General features: G+C 43.2%; 1 protein-coding gene across 1 annotated transcript; it reads left to right on the top strand.

Annotated features, from left to right (window-relative positions):
* Positions 1-4240: 4240 nt before the first annotated feature.
* On the top strand, positions 4241-22363 carry LOC109884191 (actin-related protein 2/3 complex subunit 2-B). The gene is made up of 10 exons (XM_031792840.1): positions 4241-4742; positions 5699-5733; positions 5856-5968; positions 8638-8683; positions 9962-10148; positions 11327-11420; positions 13923-14049; positions 14408-14508; positions 14923-15023; positions 21992-22363. The coding sequence occupies exons 1-10, from the start codon at positions 4669-4671 to the stop codon at positions 22011-22013; spliced, it is 900 nt and encodes a 299-aa protein (XP_031648700.1). The 5' UTR covers positions 4241-4668; the 3' UTR covers positions 22014-22363.
* The last annotated feature ends 518 nt before the right edge of the window (positions 22364-22881 follow it).

Below are 22881 nucleotides of genomic sequence, written 5' to 3' on the forward strand. Positions count from 1 at the left end.
AAGCAATGCAGATATGGATTGAGTTATAGTGGATTGAGTTAGTCGTGAGTTGATTGAGAAGGGATTGCTGTTTTATATGCTTACTTAAAATGATAGCAAGTATATGACTTGACAGTAAGATATTTATGAGGGAATCAGCTGAACTATAAGGTTGTTCAGATGACTGTGTTCTGAAACCAGTTTTCCAAATCTTCCAAATATCTAGACAAGATATTTCCGGATTGTGGGTCGGCTGCAGTGATGTGAACATAGAAAGAGGACAACAAGGTGTCACAGCAGTATCTGGCAGGCACATATTTATAGTTATGATCTGATGGGAAGCATCATTTAATGGAACAGTTTGTTTCACCTTTACTTCACCAGGTAGGCCAGTTGAGAACATGTTCTCACTTACAACTGCGACCTGGCCAAGATAAAGCAACGAGGTGTGACACAAACAACACAGAGTTACACATGGAATAAACAAATGTGCAGTGAATAACACAATAGAAAAATATATGTACATTGTGTGCAAATGTAATAAGATTAGGGAGGTAAGGCAATAAATAGGCAATAGTGGCAAAATAATTACAATTTAGCAATTAAACACTGGAGTGATAGATGTGCAGAAGATGAATGTGCAAGTAGAGATACTGGGGTGCAAAGGAGCAACAAAAAATAACAATATGGGGATTGAGGTAGTTGGGTGGGGTATTTACAGATGTACAGGTGCAATGATTGGTAAGCTGCTCTGACAGGTGATGCTTAAAGTTAGTGAGGGAGATATAAGACTACATCTTCAGTGATGTTTGCAATTCGTTCCAGTCATTGGCAGCAGAGAACTGGAAGGAAAGGCGGCCAAAGAGGAGTTGGCTTTGGGGATGACCAGTGAAATATACCTGCTGGAGCGCGTGCTACGGGTGGGTGCTGCTATGGTGACCAGTGAGCTGAGATAAGGCGGAGGTTTACCTAGCAATGACTTATAGAAGACCTGGAGCCAGTGGGTTTGGTGACGAATATGAAGAGAGGGCCAGCCAACTAGAGCACACAGGTCACAGTGGTGGGTAGGTTATGGGGCCTTGGTGACAAAATGGTGTCGTCTGTGTAGAGGAGGATCAGAGAATCACCAGCAGCAAGAGCGATTGATGTATACAGAGAAAAGAGCCGGCCCGAGAATTTAACCCTGTGGCACACACATAGAGACTGCCAGAGGTCCGGACAACAGGCCCTCCGATTTGACACACTGAACCCTATCTGAGGAGTAGTTACATGCTATTCAATCGATCACTGCCCGCACCTGCCCGCCCGTCCAGCCTCACTACTCTGGACAGCTCTGACTTAGAATACGTGGACAACTACAAATACCTAGGTGTTTGGTTAGACTGTAAACTCTCCTTCCAGACTCACATCAAGCATCTTCAATCCAAAATTAAATCTAGAATCGGCATCCTATATCGCAACAAAGCATCCTTCACTCATGCTGCCAAACATACCCTCGTAAAACTGACCATCCTACCGATCCTCAACTTCGGCGATGTCATCTATAAAATAGCCTCCAACACTCTACTCAACAAATTGGATGCAGTCTATCACAATGCCATCCGTTTTGTTACCAAAGCCCCATACACTACCCACCACCGCGACCTGTACGCTTTCGTTGGTTGGCCCTCGCTTCAAACTCGTTGCCAAACCCACTGGCTACATGTTATCTACAAGTCTCTGCTAGATAAAGCCCCACCTTATCTCAGCTCACTGGTCACCATAGCAGCACCCACTCGTAGCACACGCTCAGCAGGTATATCTCACTGGTCACCCCCAAAGCCAATTCCTCCTTTGGTCACCTTTCCTTCCAGTTCTCTGCTGCCAATGACTGGAACAAACTGCAAAAATCACTGAAGCTGGAGACTCATATCTCCCTCACTAGCTTTAAGCATCAGCTGTCAGAGCAGCTCACAGATCACTGCGCCTATACATAGCCCATCTGTAAACGGCCCATCTAACTACCTCATCCCCATACAGTATTTTATTTATTTATCTTGCTCCTTTGCACCCCAGTATCTCTACTTGCACATTCATCTTCTGCACATCTACCATTCCAGTGTTTAATTGCTATATTGTAATTACTTCGCCACCATGGCCTACTTATTGCCTTAACTCCCTTATCTTTCCTCATTTGCACATTTTTCTACTGTATTATTAGCTGTATGTTTTGTTTATTCCATGTGTAACTCTGTGTTGTTGTATGTGTCAAATTGCTATGCTTTATCTTGGCCAGGTCGCAGTTGCAAATGAGAACTTGTCCTCAACTAGACTACCTGGTTAAATAAAGGTGAAATAAAAATAAATAAATAAATATTATGGACAGACCTCTCCCCATCTTAGCTACTGTTGTATCAATATGTTTTGACCGTGACAGTTTACAATCCTGGGTTACTTCAAGCAGATTAGTTACATCAATTTGCTCAATTTCCACATTATTCATTTTCAAGATGTAGTTGAGATTTAGGGTTTAGTGAATGATTTGTCCCAAATACAATGCTTTTAGTTTTGGAAATATTTAGGACTAACTTATTCCTTGCTACCCATTCTGAAACTAACTGCAGCTTTTTGTTAAGTGTTGCAGTCATTTCAGTTGCTGTAGTAGCTGACGTGTATAGTGTTGAGTCATCCACATACATAGACACAATGACCTTACTCAAAGCCAGTGGCATGTCATTAGTAAAGATTGAAAAAAGCAAGGGGCCTAAACAGCTATACTGGGGAATTCATGATTCTACCTTGATTGTGCTTGAGAGGCTTCCATTAAAGAACACCCTCTGTGTTCTGTTAGACAAGTAACTCTTTATCCACATTATAGCAGGGGGTGTAAAGCCAAAACACTTGTGTTTTTCCAGCAGCAAACTATGCTCGATAATGTCAAAAGCTGGACTGAAGTCAAACAAGACAGCCCCCTACAATATTGTGATCATCAATTTCACTCAGCCAATCATCAGTCATTTGTGTAAGTGCTGTGCTTGTTGAATGTCCTTCCCTATATGCGTGCTGAAAGTCTTTTTCCAGAAGTTTACTACGGGTTGGTAACATGCTGATTGGTCGGCTATTTAAGCAGGTAAAGGGTCACCAGCAAAGCACCCCCACACCATCACACATCCTCCTCCATGCTTCACGGTGGGAACCACACATGCGGAGATCATCCGTTCACCTACTCTGCGTCTAACAAAGACACGGCGGTTGGAACCAAACATCTCAAATTTGGACACATCAGACCAAAGGACAGATTTCCACCGGTCTACTGTCCATTGCTCATGTTTCTTGGCCCAAGCAAGTCTCTTCTTATTGGTGTCCTTTAGTAGTGGTTTCTTTGCAGCAATTCAACCATGAAGGCCTGATTCATGCAGTCTCCTCTGAACAGTTGATGTTGAGACGTGTCTGTTACTTGAACTCTGTGAAGCATTTATTTGGCCTGCAATCTGAGGTGCAGTTAACTCTAATGAACTTATCCTCTGCAGTAGAGGTAACTCTGGATCTTCCTTTCTTGTAACTGCACTTGAAGAAACTTTCAAAATCTTGAAATGTTCCGCAGTGACTGACCTTCGTGTCTTGAAGTAATGATGGACTGCCGTTTCTCTTTGCTTATTTGAGCTGCTCTTGCCATAATATGGACTTGGTCTTTTACCAAATAGCGCTATCTTCTGTATACCACCCCTACCTTGTCACAATACAACTGATTGGCTCAAGTGCAGTAATTACACAAATTAATTTAAATGCATTCCAGGTGACTCATGAAGCTGGTTGAGAGAATTCCAAGAGTGTGTAAAGCTGTCATCAAGGCAAAGGGTGGCTACTTTGAAGAATCTCAAATATAAAATATTTTGATTTGTTTAACAGTTTTTTGGTTACTACATGATTCCATATGTGTTATTTAATATTGTTGATGTCTTCACTATTATTCTACAAAAAAATAGTAAATATAAAGAAAAACCATTGAATGAGTAGGTGTTTCCAAACGTTTGACTGATACTGTATATATATACAGTATATTTAATATATGCATTACATATCCTACTACATTACAAACTTGTGGTTGGTCTATTACTAGGAATAAGAAGGAACCATGAACGATTTAAATGTGTTTTGTTATCTGACAAAAACACACAATGAAGGTGAGCAGTTATTTAATTAAGCAATAAGGCCCGAGGGGGTGTGGTATCTGGCTGTTCTTATGCACAATGCAACGTGGAGTTTCTGGTTACAGCCCTTAGCTGTGGTATATTGGCCATGTACCACAAACACCCGAGGTGCCTTATTGCTTTTATAAACTGGTTACCAATGTCATTAGAGCGTTAAAAATAAATGTTTTGTCATACTCGTTGTATACGGTGTGATATACCACGGCTTTCACCAATCAGCATTCAGGGCTCGAACCACCCAGGTTATAATTTAAAAAAATTGAAGCAATCAGTGTGTACATTTTATATCTAGACCAATATCAGCCACAATCTTACAGGCAGTGCTGTGAGCAACCTTGCTTTGGGGTCCGGAATGAAATAAGCGGAAGAGCCGACAGACGGAGGACTCGGCGGAAGCGGTCTGTCAGGGAAGAAACATTTGCAGAATTTGACACAAAGAAGCCTAAGCATCTAAAAAATATATATATTTCGATTTAAACGTATTCCCCAGTCTGCTGCAATGATTCTGCTAGAAATCAACAACCGGATTATAGAAGAGACGCTGACGTTGAAATTTGACGGTGCATCCAATGGGTGAGAAATCATTGTTCCAGACTAGCTTGCTAGCTACCGAATAGCTAACAGTAGCCGGTATGATTTGCTCGACAACGAATGATGGATGGAAAATGTGCGGCTGGAGGAATTGACAGAACAGTGACGATAGATTTGACACGTACAGTAATATTCTGGTTTAATTGAATAAAGAGGCACGCGCCACTGCAAGAGGCATCGCTTAGCCGGAATAATGGGGTGTGTCTGTCACTGGTTAGCTTTGGCTAGCTGGGCAGGTGAAGCCAATCTAATAACTGTCTAGCCCCAATAAGGGGGTAACGCTAAGCGAACTCTAGTTTACGTGTGCTTGTCGGCATCCTCTCATTTATTGTCCCAATGAACTGCCAATTTTTCAATTATGATGGTGGCTTTCACATAAAATATGTCTAACCGTGTTATTAGCTAGCTAACTATACCTATCACTGGCTGCTATGCTAATCACCGCAGTAAAAGGGAACCTGCTTTTCTAGTTCATGGTATAGTAGCTAACTAGTTTGCTTTGAATTGAGAAAGAGAATGTATCGTTATGGATTAACCTTGTATTAGCTAGAGTCGTTCAATTCAGGAAATGAATAGAGAATAATCAGACTAGATAGCTACTAGCAATATATTAGCCATCGCTTTGTTGGCCTCTTCCGCATTCCAGCATCCCCAAGTTGGGTCATGTCAGTACAACTCTCTGGGGAGAGGAACTGCTGTTATAGACAACTTCTAAACCCCAAGGAGTGGTTTCTTGAAATACAATTGCAAGTTGCTCGAAAACCAAAATGCTTTTACACAAATATGCCAACATGGTAACTGCTGCTGCAGAATATTATTATACTGGCAGGAAATTAGGTGTTGTCTGTAGTTAACTACTCAACAAAACATGGCCGAATTTGTTATATTATCATGTATTCAGTTTCATACATATTTGACATATAATCCTCTATTTGTAGGACTAAACCAGAGGCAGTGGAGGTGACATTTGCAGGTGAGTTAAGGACTAGTGTTAATATTTCCATGCAGTAGCATGCAGTTTTAACAATATTATGCTATTTTCAGGTGTCCAGGTGGGTGCTTGTTTGTAACTGATGGCTTTTCTCTGAACTGTAGATTTTGATGGTGTCCTCTACCACATCTCCAACCCCGATGGGGACAAGACCAAGCTGATGGTCAGCATCTCCCTTAAGTTCTACAAGGAGCTGCAGGAGCACGGAGCTGATGAGGTGACATACACACAAGCATCTGTACCTCCCTTGCCCTTCATTCAATCTACAGATATGTCCCGTGTAGCTCAGTTGTAGAGCATGGCGCTTGCAACGCCAGGGTTGTGGGTTCAATTCCCATGGGGGACCAGTATATGTGACCGACCGGCTCGATTCGGTCTTATGTATCCAAATTTGAAATTGTTTTTTTTACATTGGATAAAGGTAGAGACTCCGCACTAGAAAATGGTATATCATACACTACAGCTGAGGAACATTGGGAAAGTAATTCTGTTTTGAAAGTTGTCGTGGAAATTTCCGGTATTTACCAAATCATGAGAGCAAACCACACACAAGTCAGTTAGTTATCACAAAGTCCATCTTTAATTATGAGCTCCATCACAACCCTGTGACTCTCAGATGAATTCAGTGTCTATCAATGAATTCTCTGAGAGTCCCTTACACATTGCAACTGAGATCCTTTAATAGCAAAAGACACACATCGCCAGACAGCATTGGCATAATTTATCGTTCAGCTTTGTCTCCTAAACTATTTTCTTTTCTCAAACTCAGAACCATAAACAAATCCTCCATATCAACAGCCATATATCAAATCCATCCTATCTTGACAAGATCACAGAGACACATTTACTGGCACACAGACATTGTGGAGCCAAGAGATACACGCTTGACCTCTCCCCTCTCTACGGCCCAAGTAACTTAGTCTTGACATAGAACAGATACTGCAACCCCGCCACAGTATTATACAAACACATTCTGATGAGAAATAACTTACAAACATATGATGAATATAAAACATCTTACCTATGTTACCAACTAATTATGATTATTCCCCAACAGTTGATAAACATGTGACCTCACTTTTGAGAAAATGGCCCTTGAATTATTTGGTACCTACTGGAGAGCTTTGTCTACACCCATTCAGCATCATTCACACCCTTTTAAGCTTTAGCCCCACCCATCTCTTTAATGATTCACATGTGAGGCTATGTATTAAATAACCAAAGATTTTACTTTTGGACTCCCTCTGCATATTTGCAATCAAATGCCAGAATTTTCTCCTTAGATATCATACTCTAATTCCATTGATTTCAGAACTCAGTCCTCCAGAAAGAGGAGAGCAACACTTATGCAGTTCTACTACCTGATAGCTTTTGTTTTCTCTTTTTTTTATCAGCATTAAAAAGGATTACCTACACATACTGACCAGCTCATATTATAGACAGAAGCATACTACATGGCAGACCAATCCGAACTTGTCTCGCAGCATGTCCACCCCACTCCTTTTCTCAGCCAATCATTGCTAGCAGGAAGGATGCTCTATCTTTCCATGACTAAACCAACTAGGCTCGTAATTTAACAACTTTATTTGTTTTTACATATGACCAACAAGTTTGTAATTAAGGCATTCTTCCAGAATGCATTTCTTGTAAAAAAATTGTTTTTAAATGTTGATAAAAAGTTTACATTCAAATGGCAGTCCTGTGAAGTAGTGACGTGCGACATACAGCGAGTCACGTGTATATATATTTTAAGGATGAAAATGTATGCCTTCACTACTGTAAGTTGCTCTGTATAAGAGTGTCTGCTAAATTACAAAAATGTAATGCTTGTAAACTAACCCATGGCACTCATCATAGCTTCAATTGTATTTTAAAATGTGTGTCAGAGTAGATGTTTTATTTCATGTGAAAAAGGAGAAATGTCTGTAAAGCAGGATGTCAGGGCTTTGTACATCCTCACCATGTATGGAAGAAAGCAGCAGCAGTGGTTTCTTATAGAAACAGGAAGTGCTTTATGACTCACCCTATAAGGAGGAAGTGCTGACTGAGACAGCTAAATGTTGCCTAATGAACACCATGACTGCTTTCCTGTAGTCTACCAGTCCTTGTTTTCTTACTCTCTGTGAGCACTACTGAATCAAAGGACTGGATAGGTTTTAACAGTATTGCTTTTACCTGTCGAGCACTTGAAGATCATGGAGGGAAAGAGCTGTGGAAAGGAACACCTATATCACTTGCTGCACAGTGGTGTGTTTTTAAAGGACCAAATCATGTCCCAGTCCTGTCTATCTTCATTGCCTTGTGTCCTACTGCCAGCTCCGTTCTTCATTGTAGTGGTATAGAAAGCTAGTTTAACTACTGCAAACAGTGGCCTTGTGAGAACATGTTCAACTAATCAAGCCCTGTCCTTTTCAGTCACTAAGTGTAAATTTGGTACACCTTGTCACCTTTCTTCACTAACCCACAACAAAAAAAACATATTCGTGTAGAAATGTTCCGCTTCACGTGTTACATAATAGATTTACACAATACATAAATACATGTGTCACAATGGTGCACTCTTGCAATTTTACTGTAAAGGAAACAGAGTTGCAGTACATCTTCTTATAATAGAAGTTATGTCATCTGTTTTGACATGTGTACGCTGGATTTGCATATTGCCTTTTTTGTTCAGAACTCGGGCTGCATTCCAGTGATTCCACATTGATGGGTAACCGTTGTTTTAGGGGAAGGCTTATGATCTCCCCTTACCATTATCTACCCTGAGACATCCACCTCTACCAGTCCACTCTGGCTCTCTGATGTTGCATAGCTGGTGTCGGACTCCGTCGGGGCATTTATCTGTTTCTGCCCATAATAACACACCAAATCCCTCCCTCCTTTCAGCTGCTGAAGCGGGTCTATGGGAACTTCCTGGTTTCACCCGAGGCGTGTAAGTATTACGTAACTACGGTCCACTCTCCCTATGTAGGTTTCCACTGTCACCGTGTTAATGACTCCTAACTACTCAGAGAATTATCGACAGCGTGTCATATAGCCTATCCCTTACGGAGGTCCAACACCCACACTTATATTACTACCACTGACTTCGCTGATAGCTACTTTATTCGGGAAAAATGTACTCTCACTGAGATACTGTATGTGGTTGTCCCACTACCTAGCTGGGACTGAGATACTGTATGTGGCTGTCCCACCACCTAGCTGGGACTGAGATACTGTATGTGGCTGTCCCACCACCTAGCTGGGACTGAGATACTGTATGTGGCTGTCCCACCACCTAGCTGGGACTGAGATACTGTATGTGGTTGTCCCACCACCTAGCTGGGACTGAGATACTGTATGTGGCTGTCCCACCACCTAGCTGGGACTGAGATACTGTATGTGGCTGTCCCACCACCTAGCTGGGACTGAGATACTGTATGTGGCTGTCCCACCACCTAGCTGGGACTGAGATACTGTATGTGGCTGTCCCACCACCTAGCTGGGACTGAGATACTGTATGTGGCTGTCCCACTACCTAGCTGGGACTGAGATACTGTATGTGGCTGTCCCACCACCTAGCTGGGACTGAGATACTGTATGTGGCTGTCCCACCACCTAGCTGGGACTGAGATACTGTATGTGGTTGTCCCACCACCTAGCTGGGACTGAGATACTGTATGTGGTTGTCCCACCACCTAGCTGGGACTGAGATACTGTATGTGGCTGTCCCACCACCTAGCTGGGACTGAGATACTGTATGTGGCTGTCCCACCACCTAGCTGGGACTGAGATACTGTATGTGGCTGTCCCACCACCTAGCTGGGACTGAGATACTGTATGTGGTTGTCCCACCACCTAGCTGGGACTGAGATACTGTATGTGGCTGTCCCACCACCTAGCTGGGACTGAGATACTGTATGTGGCTGTCCCACTACCTAGCTGGGACTGAGATACTGTATGTGGCTGTCTTTGGTTGGCACCAGGTCTAACGCTTTGCAATTAGGCCAAAACGTTGTTCGTTTTTTTGCTTAATAGTTTACTTTGTTGGAAAGTCTGAAGAATTTTGGTTTTATTAGTATTGTCATTTGCTATAGGCCAGTTTTGACCCCAATTCCCCTCAGATTGACACCTTGTCACAGTTAGTAAACCTCTTCCTAAGAAGGTTTCTAGCGATTTAATCATTATATCGAACAATAGCTGATCTTGTCTGTAATTGGCTGTCTCCTAGGCTATAACGTGTCCCTGCTCTTTGACCTGGATGCGGTCCCGGCCAACAAGGAGGAAGTGATCCACCAGGCGGGCATGCTGAAGAGGAACTGCTTTGCCTCTGTATTTGAGAAATACTTCAAGTTCCAGGAGGAGGGCAAGGAGGGAGAGAAGAGGGCCGTGGTCCACTACAGAGACGACGAGTCCATGTAGGTGGCTGCTGCACTGCCTGGATGAAAATGTATAGAAGTAACCATAGACAAAACAAGGATGCTATTTGTTGTTGACCACTAAAAGTCTGAGGCTTTGGGTGGGGGGGGTTCTTCTAAAACATGGAATTGTTTTAAGGTGGTCATGACATAGATCATTTAGCTATTTGATTTGGAATTTTAGGACCCCTGTAGGTATCAAAACAATTACTTGTTAAAATATAGAATTTTGCCTTTACTGCTATAGCCCCTAAAAACACATTGAATAAGTGTGTATGTATATCTCAATCACACACACTACCGGTCAAGCTTTAAAAACACCTACTCATTCAAGGCTTTCTTCTTATTGGTGTCCTTTAGTAGTGGTTTCTTTGCAGAAATTCAACCATGAAGGCCTGATTCACGCAGTCTCCTCTGAACAGTTGATGTTGAAATGTGTCTGTTACTTGAATGCTGAATCACTTATTTTGGCTGCAATCTGAGGCTGGTAACTGTAATGATTTTATCCTCTGCAGCAGAGGTAACTTTGGGTCTTCCTTTCCTGTGGCGGTTCTCATGAGAGCCAGTTTCATCATAGCGCTTGATAGTTTTTGCGACTACGCTTGAAGAAACTTTCAAAGTTTAAATGTCCATATTGACTGACCTCCATGTCTTAAAGTAATGATGGACTGTTGTTTCTCTTTGCTTATTTGAGCTGCTCTTGCCATAATATGGACTTGGTCTTTTACCAAATAGGGCTATCCTCTGTATACCACCCCTATCTTGTCACAACACAACCGATTGGCTCAAAAGCATTAAGAAGGAAAGAAATTCCACAAATTAACTTTTAACAAAGCACACCTGTTAATTTAAATGCATTCCAGGTGACTACCTCATGAAGCTGGGCATCAAGGCAAAGGGTGGCTACTTTGAAGAATCTCCCATATCAAATATATTTTGATTTGTTTAACACTTTTTGCTTACTACATGATTCCATGTGTGTTATTTAATATTTTTGATGTCTTCACTATTATTCTACAATGTAGAAAATAAAGAAACTCTTGAATGAGTAGGTGTCTAAACCTTTGACTGGTACTGTATATATTTTTTAATCCAAGAAACCTTTTTTTTTTTTACTGCCAGTATTCCATGTCACCAAGTTGACTACTGGTTGTTGACATGTTTCTGTTTGTCCTCAGGTATCTGGAGGCCAAGAAGGACAGAGTGACAGTGGTGTTCAGCACTGTGTTCAAAGACGATGATGATGTCATCCTTGGGAAAGTGTTCATGCAGGTAAAACAATATTTCTCTCTCAAGTAGTGATGTATGACATTTTTGGCCGATACCGATATCCAATATTTTCCTTGCCAAAAAAAACACCAATACCGATATTTAACCTTTTAGCGGCCTTTTAAGCATTCTAGTACAGTTAAATAGATAACACACACATGCAAGCAGCGGTCTAAGGCACTGCAGTCCCTGGTTCGAAACCAGGCTGTATCACATCCGGCCGTGATTGGGAGTCCCGTAGGGCGGCGCACAATTGGCCCAGTGTCGTCCGGTTTTGGCTGTCATTGTAAATAACAATTTGTTCTTAATTAACTGACTTGCCTAGTTAAATAAAGGTTACCACACTGGCAAAAGTTTAAAAAATTGGCATGTACGTACAAATTTGGCATGCCATTACCAGTAAAACATAATCAAACCTAATTTCTTTCACTTACTTGCTGTTCATATGTTCAGTCGTCTCATTCTCAACCAGAATTTCATCATACATGTAAAGCAGTGAAGTTTCAGCTCTGTCTGTCCGTGGCCTCTCTTCCTCGGTGCACACTGTCACTGTGTCTGTTTCCATCTTGTCCAGCTCTGTCTGTCCGTGGCCTCTCTTCCTCGGTGCACACTGTCACTGTGTCTGTTTCCATCTTGTCCAGCTCTGTCTGTCCGTGGCCTCTCTTCCTCGGTGCACACTGTCACTGTGTCTGTTTCCATCTTGTCCAGCTCTGTCTGTCCATGGCCTCTCTTCCTCGGTGCACACTGTCACTGTGTCTGTTTCCATCTTGTCCAGCTCTGTCTGTCCGTGGCCTCTCTTCCTCGGTGCACACTGTCACTGTGTCTGTTTCCATCTTGTCCAGCTCTGTCTGTCCGTGGCCTCTCTTCCTCGGTGCACACTGTCACTGTCTCTGTTTCCATCTTGTCCAGCTCTGTCTGTCCGTGGCCTCTCTTCCTCGGTGCACACTGTCACTGTGTCTGTTTCCATCTTGTCCAGCTCTGTCTGTCCATGGCCTCTCTTCCTCGGTGCACACTGTCACTGTGTCTGTTTCCATCTTGTCCAGCTCTGTCTGTCCGTGGCCTCTCTTCCTCGGTGCACACTGTCACTGTGTCTGTTTCCATCTTGTCCAGCTCTGTCTGTCCGTGGCCTCTCTTCCTCGGTGCACACTGTCACTGTCTCTGTTTCCATCTTGTCCAGCTCTGTCTGTCCGTGGCCTCTCTTCCTCGGTGCACACTGTCACTGTGTCTGTTTCCATCTTGTCCAGCTCTGTCTGTCCGTGGCCTCTCTTCCTCGGTGCACACTGTCACTGTCTCTGTTTCCATCTTGTCCAGCTCTGTCTGTCCGTGGCCTCTCTTCCTCGGTGCGCACTGTCACTGTCACTGTTTCCATCTTGTCCAGCTGTGTATGTAACATTTCACGTAAACCCCTGTCTCTTGTCTGCATCGAGGTAGAGATCCTTGTACATAGCATCGAGCATGGTGGCCGACACAGTAAAGAGAATGCCACCGACTCGCTTGTTCACAGCCTGTGTGGGCAGTTTTGTTGAGCAGGCGTTTCAATGCCGTGACAGAGGGCATCACGGCTGCAGTTGATCAGCTTATTTCTCCAGTCAGTTGTTTTGAATGGAGCTAGCTACTGTGTTCATGTTTCCATGTTTCAAACATATTATCAAATGCCATTGAAATGGCAGCAGCAGTATGACAACCAGCACATTCATGAGCATGAAATATGACTTTCCACATTACGACATCCTCGTCGACCCATGGGGTCGGCATGCTCATGGGGCTGATATCGCTAGTCCAAATGTCAGTCGTGAAGCTAATAGCAGTGACTCTATTGCTGTGTAACTCCGGTAGGGCAACATCTGAAAAATAGCACACTCTGTAGTATGTACCGGTTCTCGACCAGTCGGTGAAAGCCAACATCACCCACGCCAGAGAACGGTTGTCAAGGGCAATGAATTCCATTCTTGCCGATAATGGATTTGGCCTTTGAGTAGTCTCGCTGAAAGGTTCTTACATCATGTACCTACGTTATAGGTATGCACGTCAGCTACCTACGTTATAGGTATGCACGTCAGCTTTGACATGGGTATTGCACATCGGCGTTAAACTAGAAATATTGGGTCGATGCTGCCATTTTTAGCTACTATTGGCCGATTCCGATATGTTCACTGATATATCGTGCATCCCTACTCCAGTTTATCACCCTTAACAGGAACCGCCTCTCACATGATTAAAATGAGCTTGGCACCACTATGTACGGTACAAAGCGATGTAATTTACAATACAGTATGTATGTCCATATGGTTGTGAAAAGGAGAAAGGTTGCCAAAGTATCTTTGCACTGTTGCCTAAAGGTAGTTCACTACCGTAATGCAGAAACCCCATCACCTCCATGTCTGTGCAAATGATTTATGAAATATCTTATTTGCTCTCTACAGTATTAGGTATTTGTCATGGACAAACTTAGTGTGTGTCGCTCTCTGTATGTGTCTCACGGTCTGTGTTGCTCTCTGTGTGTAGGAGTTTAAGGAGGGTCGGCGAGCTAGTCACACTGCCCCCCAGGTTCTGTTCAGCCACCGGGAGCCGCCCCTGGAGCTGAAGGACACTGACGCCGCCGTTGGAGACAACATCGGCTACATCACCTTCGGTCTGTACCAACCATTCCCAGGTTTTCCAGAAAATCCAGAATCTTCCAACCAGGTTTTCTGCTTATTCTATTCTGATTCCTGGAATCTTCCAAATGGGATGTTGGGCCTTCCTGGGAATTACATGGGTTTACTGTACAAGATGGTGCCTAGAGCTGAATTGTGTGACCATTAAATATATATTTTTTACTTTTACTTCAACTAGACATGCAATTAATTAGTCGTTTCCCAACGCTAGTGACATGATAGAAAGTAGTCAGTGGATGATCATAAACAAACATTAGCTTGAATATCAGGTCAGTCATCAGCCTAATTCCAATGTCTTTGTGGTAATGTGTGTTATTTCTCCTGTCCTCTCAGTCCTGTTCCCACGTCACACCAACGCCAACGCCAGAGACAACACCATCAACCTCATCCACACCTTCAGGGACTACCTGCACTACCACATAAAGTGCTCCAAGGTGACTTCCCTAACTAGTATACTAACTAGGACCCTATTAGTAACTTCTGCACTGCCCAAACTAGGACACTACTATACCTGCACTACCCATTATAGTGCTCCTTGATGAGCACTAACTATTGCCCTTACTAGGGCCCTACCATACCTGCACTACCATGTAAAGGAACAGTTTTCTGGACATAGATTAAGTAAGGGTTGAGGGAATAACTTTACCAGCACTAGCATGGTAAAACCCTGCAGTCTGTGATCATAAAGGTATCTGATGGGCTTTCCATCATAAACAGTTACGGGCGTGTAAATATGTGCTTTTCAGATTCCTGCCTGGTATGAGTTGAGGTCAATTAATGCGTGTCAGTGAGCTGTTGGTTCAGTAGGTATGTATTAAGGTATGTCTCCCCCCCCCTCCTCCTTCCAGGCCTACATCCACACACGTATGAGGGCTAAGACTTCTGACTTCCTCAAGGTGTTGAACAGGGCTCGACCCGACGCTGAGAAGAAGGAGATGAAGACCATGTCGTAAGTTACTGCTGCTCTGCACGCCAGCGTTGGAGTGCTGATCTAGGATCAGTTTAGCCTTTTGGCTCACTATGGATAGTATTACATGTTTATGTGGGAGGGGATCCTAGATCAGCACACCTACTCTCAGATGCTTTTAAAATATTATCCCATACCTGGACTGTGCTTGATTGAGCAAGCCTGGAACTAATGGAATAGTCCCAAAAGTGCATGCCCCGCCCTCCTGGCACTCCAGCCAATGCTTGAGCAAAACGCTCAAAGTATTTGAGAAAATGAACATACTATTTGGACCCAGGTCTGACTTATTCCACTGCCAGCCATTGGGTTCACTGGGATGTGGGTGACCTAACGTTGACTCTAGCAGCACTGCCTGTAGGACACGTCTGTCCTTTAAAACAAGTCATATGGGAAGTTCACCCTGCTGTGTGTGCCTGTGATTGTAGCCTGTTCTCAAAGATCAGAGAGATCAGTTAATCTGTTATGTATTGAAGCGCACGGGCTACTTTCACCATGTCCCAGATCTTATTGTCCCTGATAATGCTTGATTTTGTGTGTGAAATGTTTTCACTTCCCTCGCCCACTTCGACATTCCTTTCTTAATTAAATACCAACACCAAACACGCACTCATCGGCGCCTGTATGGTGAACAGCAGTCAGATGGAGAGAGATAGCCAGGGTGGACGTGTGTACAGCTGATGAATGAATGGATTGTAGAGATTCCTTAGAACCCTCCTGTAATGTTCTTGTCTGTAGGCTACGGTGTTTGTGAGGGCTGTCTTGTTTCAACAGTTGTGTGTGTTCATTGTGTGTGTACTACTAGAACTGCTTTGACACGAGCAGCGCTGTTTGAAGTGGGCTCAAGTGGAATTTTTACACGCTCCCCCCACTCACTCGCACACTCCGTTTGGTCCCTATTGCTGTGTGGGATCTGTGGATCTGATCAGCATTCCCCCTCTCTGTCTGAAACAGAAGAGGCCTTGTCTAAATATGAATATTTAACTGTGACTCCGGGGAATTCTATGCCACTGATCCTCAGGGAGCTCCGCTCTGGGTGGAAGGAAGCAGGGGTGTACTCTTGTTTCACAATCTGGGATTTAGTCAGCGGTAGTTGACATAGTTGGGTCAACATTTAGTTGGAAGGTGTGGTATCTATTTTTTTTACTCTTGCATGAAGGCCATATGTGCTGACCTTTTGTGTGTTGACCAAGAGTCGTCTGTTCTTTCGACCAATCGATTGGTCAACATTTTTATTTTTCCATATAGACGCATCGAATGTCTTTTAATCAAATCAACTATATGTACTGAGCTTGTCTGATGCTTTAAGCGAACTGTTTGATTAAATAATTAAGACACACAAATGACTAGATGGAGTCTGACCGCAATTGATTTGATTGTGCCGGGCCTGGCTCAGACTTGCTGTGTTAAAAAAAAAAAGGCATTGAGCAACTGTGTGACAAACACCCTTTGTCTCTCTCTCTCCTCCCTACTGCAGCGACCACCACACATCAACACTGTATATTGCTTATTCCCTCAACCCTTGCTCTCTTTACGTGACACATGTATGCTTTGCATGCAAGTGACCAATAGGGCCTGACCTATAGCATATCATAGTCACATCAATAAATTGGTTCTAACAAACTCTGAACACTATAACACACGTGACAGCAAAATTGATGCTGAGGACGTGACAAATGGGAATGTTTACTGGTTGTGCAGTAGGTAAAAGGGAAGTCAGGTGTCTGGAATAAATTTGACTAGTTGTAGTAAATACTGGAGATCAAGACTAATTTGTTATGGAGCGCTGGGAAGGTAGTTCTCCAGGAACAGGGTTGGAGAGAGGACCTATAGGATGGTAGTTCTCCAGGAACCGGGTTGGAGCGAGGACCTATAGGATGGTAGTTAGGTCGAATATGGACGCAGCGCTTCCTATGTGTGCCAAAAATGATCTATGTAAGTTACGGTATTAAGACTAAACAGGGTGGGCTCTCAGGCCTACAGGTCTGATGGTGGTTGTATAAGGCTGCTATACTAAGCCTGTTAATGATAGACTGACATATTGTTATTAATATAATAATAATTTAAGGGAAAGGAGGGCTATTGTAAATATAATTTCAGGCAATTTGTAACAGTGTAAACAACACTAAGTAATATTAGAGGCTGGTCTAATGAAAGTCTATAGCCTTTATTTCAGCATAGCAAAGATTAAAAATGTGAGGCTTGATGCTCACGGTGTCAGTAGGTTTTTAACACTCAAACAGGCAACAGAAGTAGGATCGGTCTTATTTCTGTAGATACAGCATACTGATGAGTTTCAGAACCGTGACCACTATCCAAAACGGGAGAAAGCACATTTGTTATAAAATGATCTTTTTATTTGTGTTGCACCGTTCTTACATAATGTAACCGTATACAATTCCAGTAGCACGTCTTGGACTGTGCCATCCCCAAGCCCTCCACAATGGACCAGTCCACACAGACAGGCACCAATCAGACGGGTGTCTTGTACACCATGATTTAAAATAATGATGTTTTGCTACTGCTCGACTAAAGAAATCTAGGTCGACTAACAGCCTATCAACCAAACAATTGACCAGTCGACTATATTGTCAGCCCTAATCTACAGAGCCTTCTGAAAGTATTCACACCCCTTGACTTTTTCCACCTTCTGTTACAGCCTGAATTTAAAATGGATTCAATTGCACACAAAAAATGTTACTGGCCTACACACAATACCCCATAATGTCAAAGTGGAATTATGTTTTTATTATTTAAATGAAAAAAAATGACGCTGAAATGTCATGAGTCAATAAGGATTCAAGCCCTTTGTTATGGCAAGCCTAAATAAGTTCAGGAGTAAACATGTGCTTAGCAAGTCCCATAATATGTTGCATGGACTCACTCTGTGTGCTATAATAATCTTTAACATGATTTTTTTAAATAACTACCTAATCTCTGTACATCCCACATACAATTAATTATCTAGAAGGTCCCTCAGTCGTGCAGTGAATTTCAAACACTGGTTCAACCACAAAGACCAGGGAGGTTTTCCAATGCCTCACAAAGAACGGCACCTATTGGTAAATGGGTTAAACATGTACAAAGTAGACATTGAATATCCCTTTGAGCATGGTGAAGTTATTAATTACACTTTGGATGGTGTGTCAATTCACCCAGTCACTACAAAGGTACAGGCGTCCTTCCTAACTCAGTTGCCGGAGAGGAAGGAAACTGCTCAGGGATATGACAGTGAGTCCAATGGTGCCTTTAAAACAGAGTTTAATGGCTGTGATGGGAGCAAAATGAGGATGGATCAACAACATTGTAGTTACTCCACAATACTAACCTAATTGACAGAGTGAAAAGAAGGAAGCCTGTACAGAATAAAGATATTCCAAAACATGCATCCTGTTTGTAACAAGGCACTGAAGTAATGCTGCAATAAATGTGGCAAAGCAATTACATTTTTGTCCTGAATATAAAAAAAGTTTGGGGCACTACAACCGCTCAAATAAGCAAAGAGATGACAGTTCATCATTACTGTAAGACATGAAGGTCAGTCATTGCTGAGTTCAGCCATTCACCTACTCTGCGTCTCACAAAGACACGGTGGTTGGAAACAAACTCACATTTGGACTCATTAGACCAAAGGACAGATTTCCACCTGTTTAATGTCTGTTGCTCGTGTTTCTTGGCCCAAGCAAGTCTCTTCTTATTGGTGTCCTTTAGTAGTAGTTTCTTTGCAGCAATTCAACCATGTTCACGCAGTCTCCTCTGAACAGTTGATGTTGAAATGTGTCTGTTACTTGAACTCTGTAGCATTTATTTGGGCTGCAATCTGAGGATGGTAACTCTGATGAACTTATCCTCTGCAGCAGAGGTAACGCTGGGTCTTCCTTTCCTGTGGTGGTCCTCATGAGAGCTAGTTTCATCATAGTGCTTGATGGTTTTTGTGGCTGCACTTGAAGAAATGTTCAATGTTCTTGAAGGTCAGTCAATCCGGAACATTTCAGGTCTTAAAGTAGTGATGGACTGTTGTTTCTCTTTGCTTATTTGAGCTGTTCTTGCCATAATAGATCTATCTTCTCTATATCCCCCTACCTTGTCACAACACAACTGATTGGCTCAAGCGCATTAACCCTCCTGTTGTGTTCGTTTCATGTTAATTGTGTTCCTGGTCCAAAATGACCATCCCCATTTATAGCTGAATATGATTCCATAATAATACGTTTATCATCTAATGTTGTTTAGATCTTTTTATCAACTTACGTTCTTGTGAACATTAGAAGTTTTGAACTTCTATTTGCTATTTATGGCCTGTAGGCCTCATTGACCTGAACTCATACAACTCGTTTTTTGAGTTAACAAAGCATAATGTCTGGATTATTTTGACAATAACAAATACTCAGATGAAACATATTGTGCTATTTATCACAGACTACTTTGTTGTCAGTTTAACAATGATTCTCTCCTCACCAGTGTCATTATGAAAGATATGATCAAGAGCCTCACATACAGTATATCGTTTGGTCATTGTGCTGCCACAGAATGAATTGTGAGCAAGGCCTCAAAAAAGCTTTATATACCAAAGCTGTGAGAAGTTCTATATATTATTGAAACAATGTTGCGATTGTTTGTGAGAATGTGGTTCCCATGGGGGAAAGATATCTGTTGTATAGCACACTGTATTACTTATACAACTAATGTAAGGACAGAACATCAAATCAAATGTATTGATAAAGCCCTTCGTACATCAGCTGATATCTCAAAGTGCTGTACAGAAACCCAGCCTAAAACCCCAAACAGCAAGCAATGCAGTGGCTAGGAAAAACTCCCTAGAAAGGCAAAAACCTAGGAAGAAACCTAGAGAGGAACCAGGCTATGTGGGGTGGCCAGTCCTCTTCTGGCTGTGCCGGGTGGAGATTATAACAGAACATGGCCAAGATGTTCAAATGTTCATAAATGACCAGCATGGTCGAATAATAATAAGGCAGAACAGTTGAAACTGGAGCAGCAGTACGGCCAGGTGGACTGGGGACAGCAAGGAGTCATCATGTCAGGTAGTCCTGGGGCATGGTCCTAGGGCTCAGGTCCTCTGAGAGAGGGAGAGAAAGAAAGAGAGAGAAGGAAAGAATTAGAGAACGCACACTTAGATTCACACAGGACAACGAATAGGACAGGAGAAGTACTCCAGATATAACAAACTGACCCTAGCTCCCCGACACATAAACTACTGCAGCATAAATACTGGAGGCTGAGACAGGAAGGGTCAGGAGACACTGGCCCCATCCGAGGACACCCCCGGATGGGGCCAACATGAGACGAGAGTAGAAATTAACATGGGTGGTGTTTAATGCGTTTCACAGGAAGAACATTTCAACATAGGTAAGCAAGAGGGGGTTATAGGGACAACTAGAATATCAATACACAACTATATATGTTGGTGAAAGGTTCCTGTGGGGGTTGCCATGGAAGCCAGGAAGGGGAGTGAGATGTGTGTGTGTGTGCTCAAACACACATGCATGTGGGGGTCTGGGAGAGGAAGTGTGTCCATCTGATGAACGGGCATGTGCCTGAACTCAATTGTATACACTAATTGTAGTCTCACCCATTAATTTCTAATGACCAGTCATTTTTGACCTGGAACACCATAGGTGTACAAAAGTAAAAAAATGACACCCAAAATGTTATGAAAATCAACATGTATTTTGTGTGTTCAGATGCCCTGTGTGGACAATGGAACCTTATGAGAATCAGGTTAATTAAAGGAACTACATTTTTCAGAGAACTTGTAAATCGGTCCAATTAGAGCGGGAACACAGCAGGAGGGTTAAGAAGGAAAGAAATTCCACAAATGAACTTTTAACAAGGCACATCTGTTAATTAAATCATTCCAGGTGACTACCTCATGAAGCTGGTTGAGAGAATGCCAAGAGTGTGCAAAGCTGTCAAGGCAAATGGTGGCTACTTTGAAGAATCTGAAATCTAAAATATATGTTGATTTATTTAACACTTTTTTGGGGGGGGGTTACTACATGATTCCATATGTGTTATTTCATAGTTTTGATGTCTTCACTATTCTACAATGTAGAAAATAGTACAAATGTAAAAATAAAATAACTGGAAGTGTCCCAACTTTTGATTGGTACTGTGTGTATGTTTTTCCTGTATTTTACCTCCCCCTTTTCTCACCAACGGGCTCGGGAGAGGAGAAGGTCGAGTCATGCGTCTTCTGAAACATGACCCGCCAAACAGCGCTTCTTAACACCTGCCCGCTTAACCAGGAAGCCAGCTGCACCAATGTGTTGGAGGAAACACTGTTCAACTGACAGTCAGCCTGCAGATGCCCGGGCCTCTATAGAGCGCAATGAGCCAAGTAAAGCTCCCCCGGCCAAACTCTCCCCTGAGCCGGCCAACACTGGGCCAATTGTGTGCCACCCTTTGGGACTCCAAGTCACGGCCGGTTGTAACACAACCTGGGATCGAACCCGGGTCTGTAGTGACTCTTCAAACACTGTGATGCAGTCCCTTAGACCACTGCGCCACTCGGGAGGCCCCATGTATTTCATTTTCAATACATTTGCAATCATTTGTAAAATAAGCATGTTTTCACTTTTACATTATGGGGTATTGTGTGTAGATTGATTTTGAATTCAGGCTGTAACACAACATATGTGGATTAAGTTGAGGGGTATAAATACTTTCTGAAGGCACTGTATCTGCCTTCAGCTGTCAACTCTTTCAACTGCAACATTTCAACAAGTTTGTCACCTAGTCAGCGCCAGCGATGAGCCTACCTTGGACCTCGTGGCGAGAGGATTTTCCTTTAAAACATTGACTTAATAAAACCTAGAAGCAGTAATGCCAAGCCCTCTGTAGAAAAGGCTTTAGGGCGAGCTGCCAATAAAGTGTCTGTGTGGCAAGACTTTTTAATTGATTTCTGGCTAACTGTTTTTTTTATGTCTTTTCAGGGGCAAGACGTTCTCCCGCTGAGGCTGGTCCACACGCGCACTCTGACCCCTGGACACGTCCCCATTCGTGCCACACTGAGACTCGACTCCACATTGGACAGGATCACAGGCCCATAAAGCCCTGCCCAGCGTGTGTCCATCCTGTCTTTTTTAAATAAAGTTATCTCCTCTTTGAATAAAGTTGTCTCTTAGTAGAAATCGAGGCTGAAACAAATAAGGGCATTCCTTGCTTTGCATAGTTAAAAGATCATTATTAGTCCTATATAAATATATATGAAATGTTTTGATATATCTTTTACTCTATTTGGTACTCTTACCTTGCTCCCTCCCTCCCTGGTGGTGTCCATAACTTCAGAACCCCTCCTCCCTCCCTCCCTGGTGGTGTCCATAACTTCAGAACCCCTCCTCCCTCCCTCCCCTGGTGGTGTCCATAACTTCAGAACCCCTCCTCCCTCCCTCCCCTGGTGGTGTCCATAACTTCAGAACCCCTCCTCCCTCCCTCCCCTCGTGGTGTCCATAACTTCAGAACCCCTCCTCTCTCCCTCCCTCCCTGGTGGTGTCCATAACTTCAGAACCCCTCCTCTCTCCCTCCCTCCCTGGTGGTGTCCATAACTTCAGAACCCCTCCTCCCTCCCTCCCCTGGTGGTGTCCATAACTTCAGAACCCCTCCTCCCTCCCTCCCTCCCTGGTGGTGTCCATAACTTCAGAACCCCTCCTCTCTCCCTCCCTCCCTGGTGGTGTCCATAACTTCAGAACCCCTCCTCCCTCCCCTGGTGGTGTCCATAACTTCAGAACCCCTCCTCCCTCCCTCCCCTGGTGGTGTCCATAACTTCAGAACCCCTCCTCCCTCCCTCCCCTGGTGGTGTCCATAACTTCAGAACCCCTCCTCC

The sequence above is a fragment of the Oncorhynchus kisutch genome, linkage group LG16 (genome assembly GCF_002021735.2).
Source record: "Oncorhynchus kisutch isolate 150728-3 linkage group LG16, Okis_V2, whole genome shotgun sequence".
In the NCBI taxonomy this organism is placed as follows: domain Eukaryota; kingdom Metazoa; phylum Chordata; class Actinopteri; order Salmoniformes; family Salmonidae; genus Oncorhynchus; species Oncorhynchus kisutch.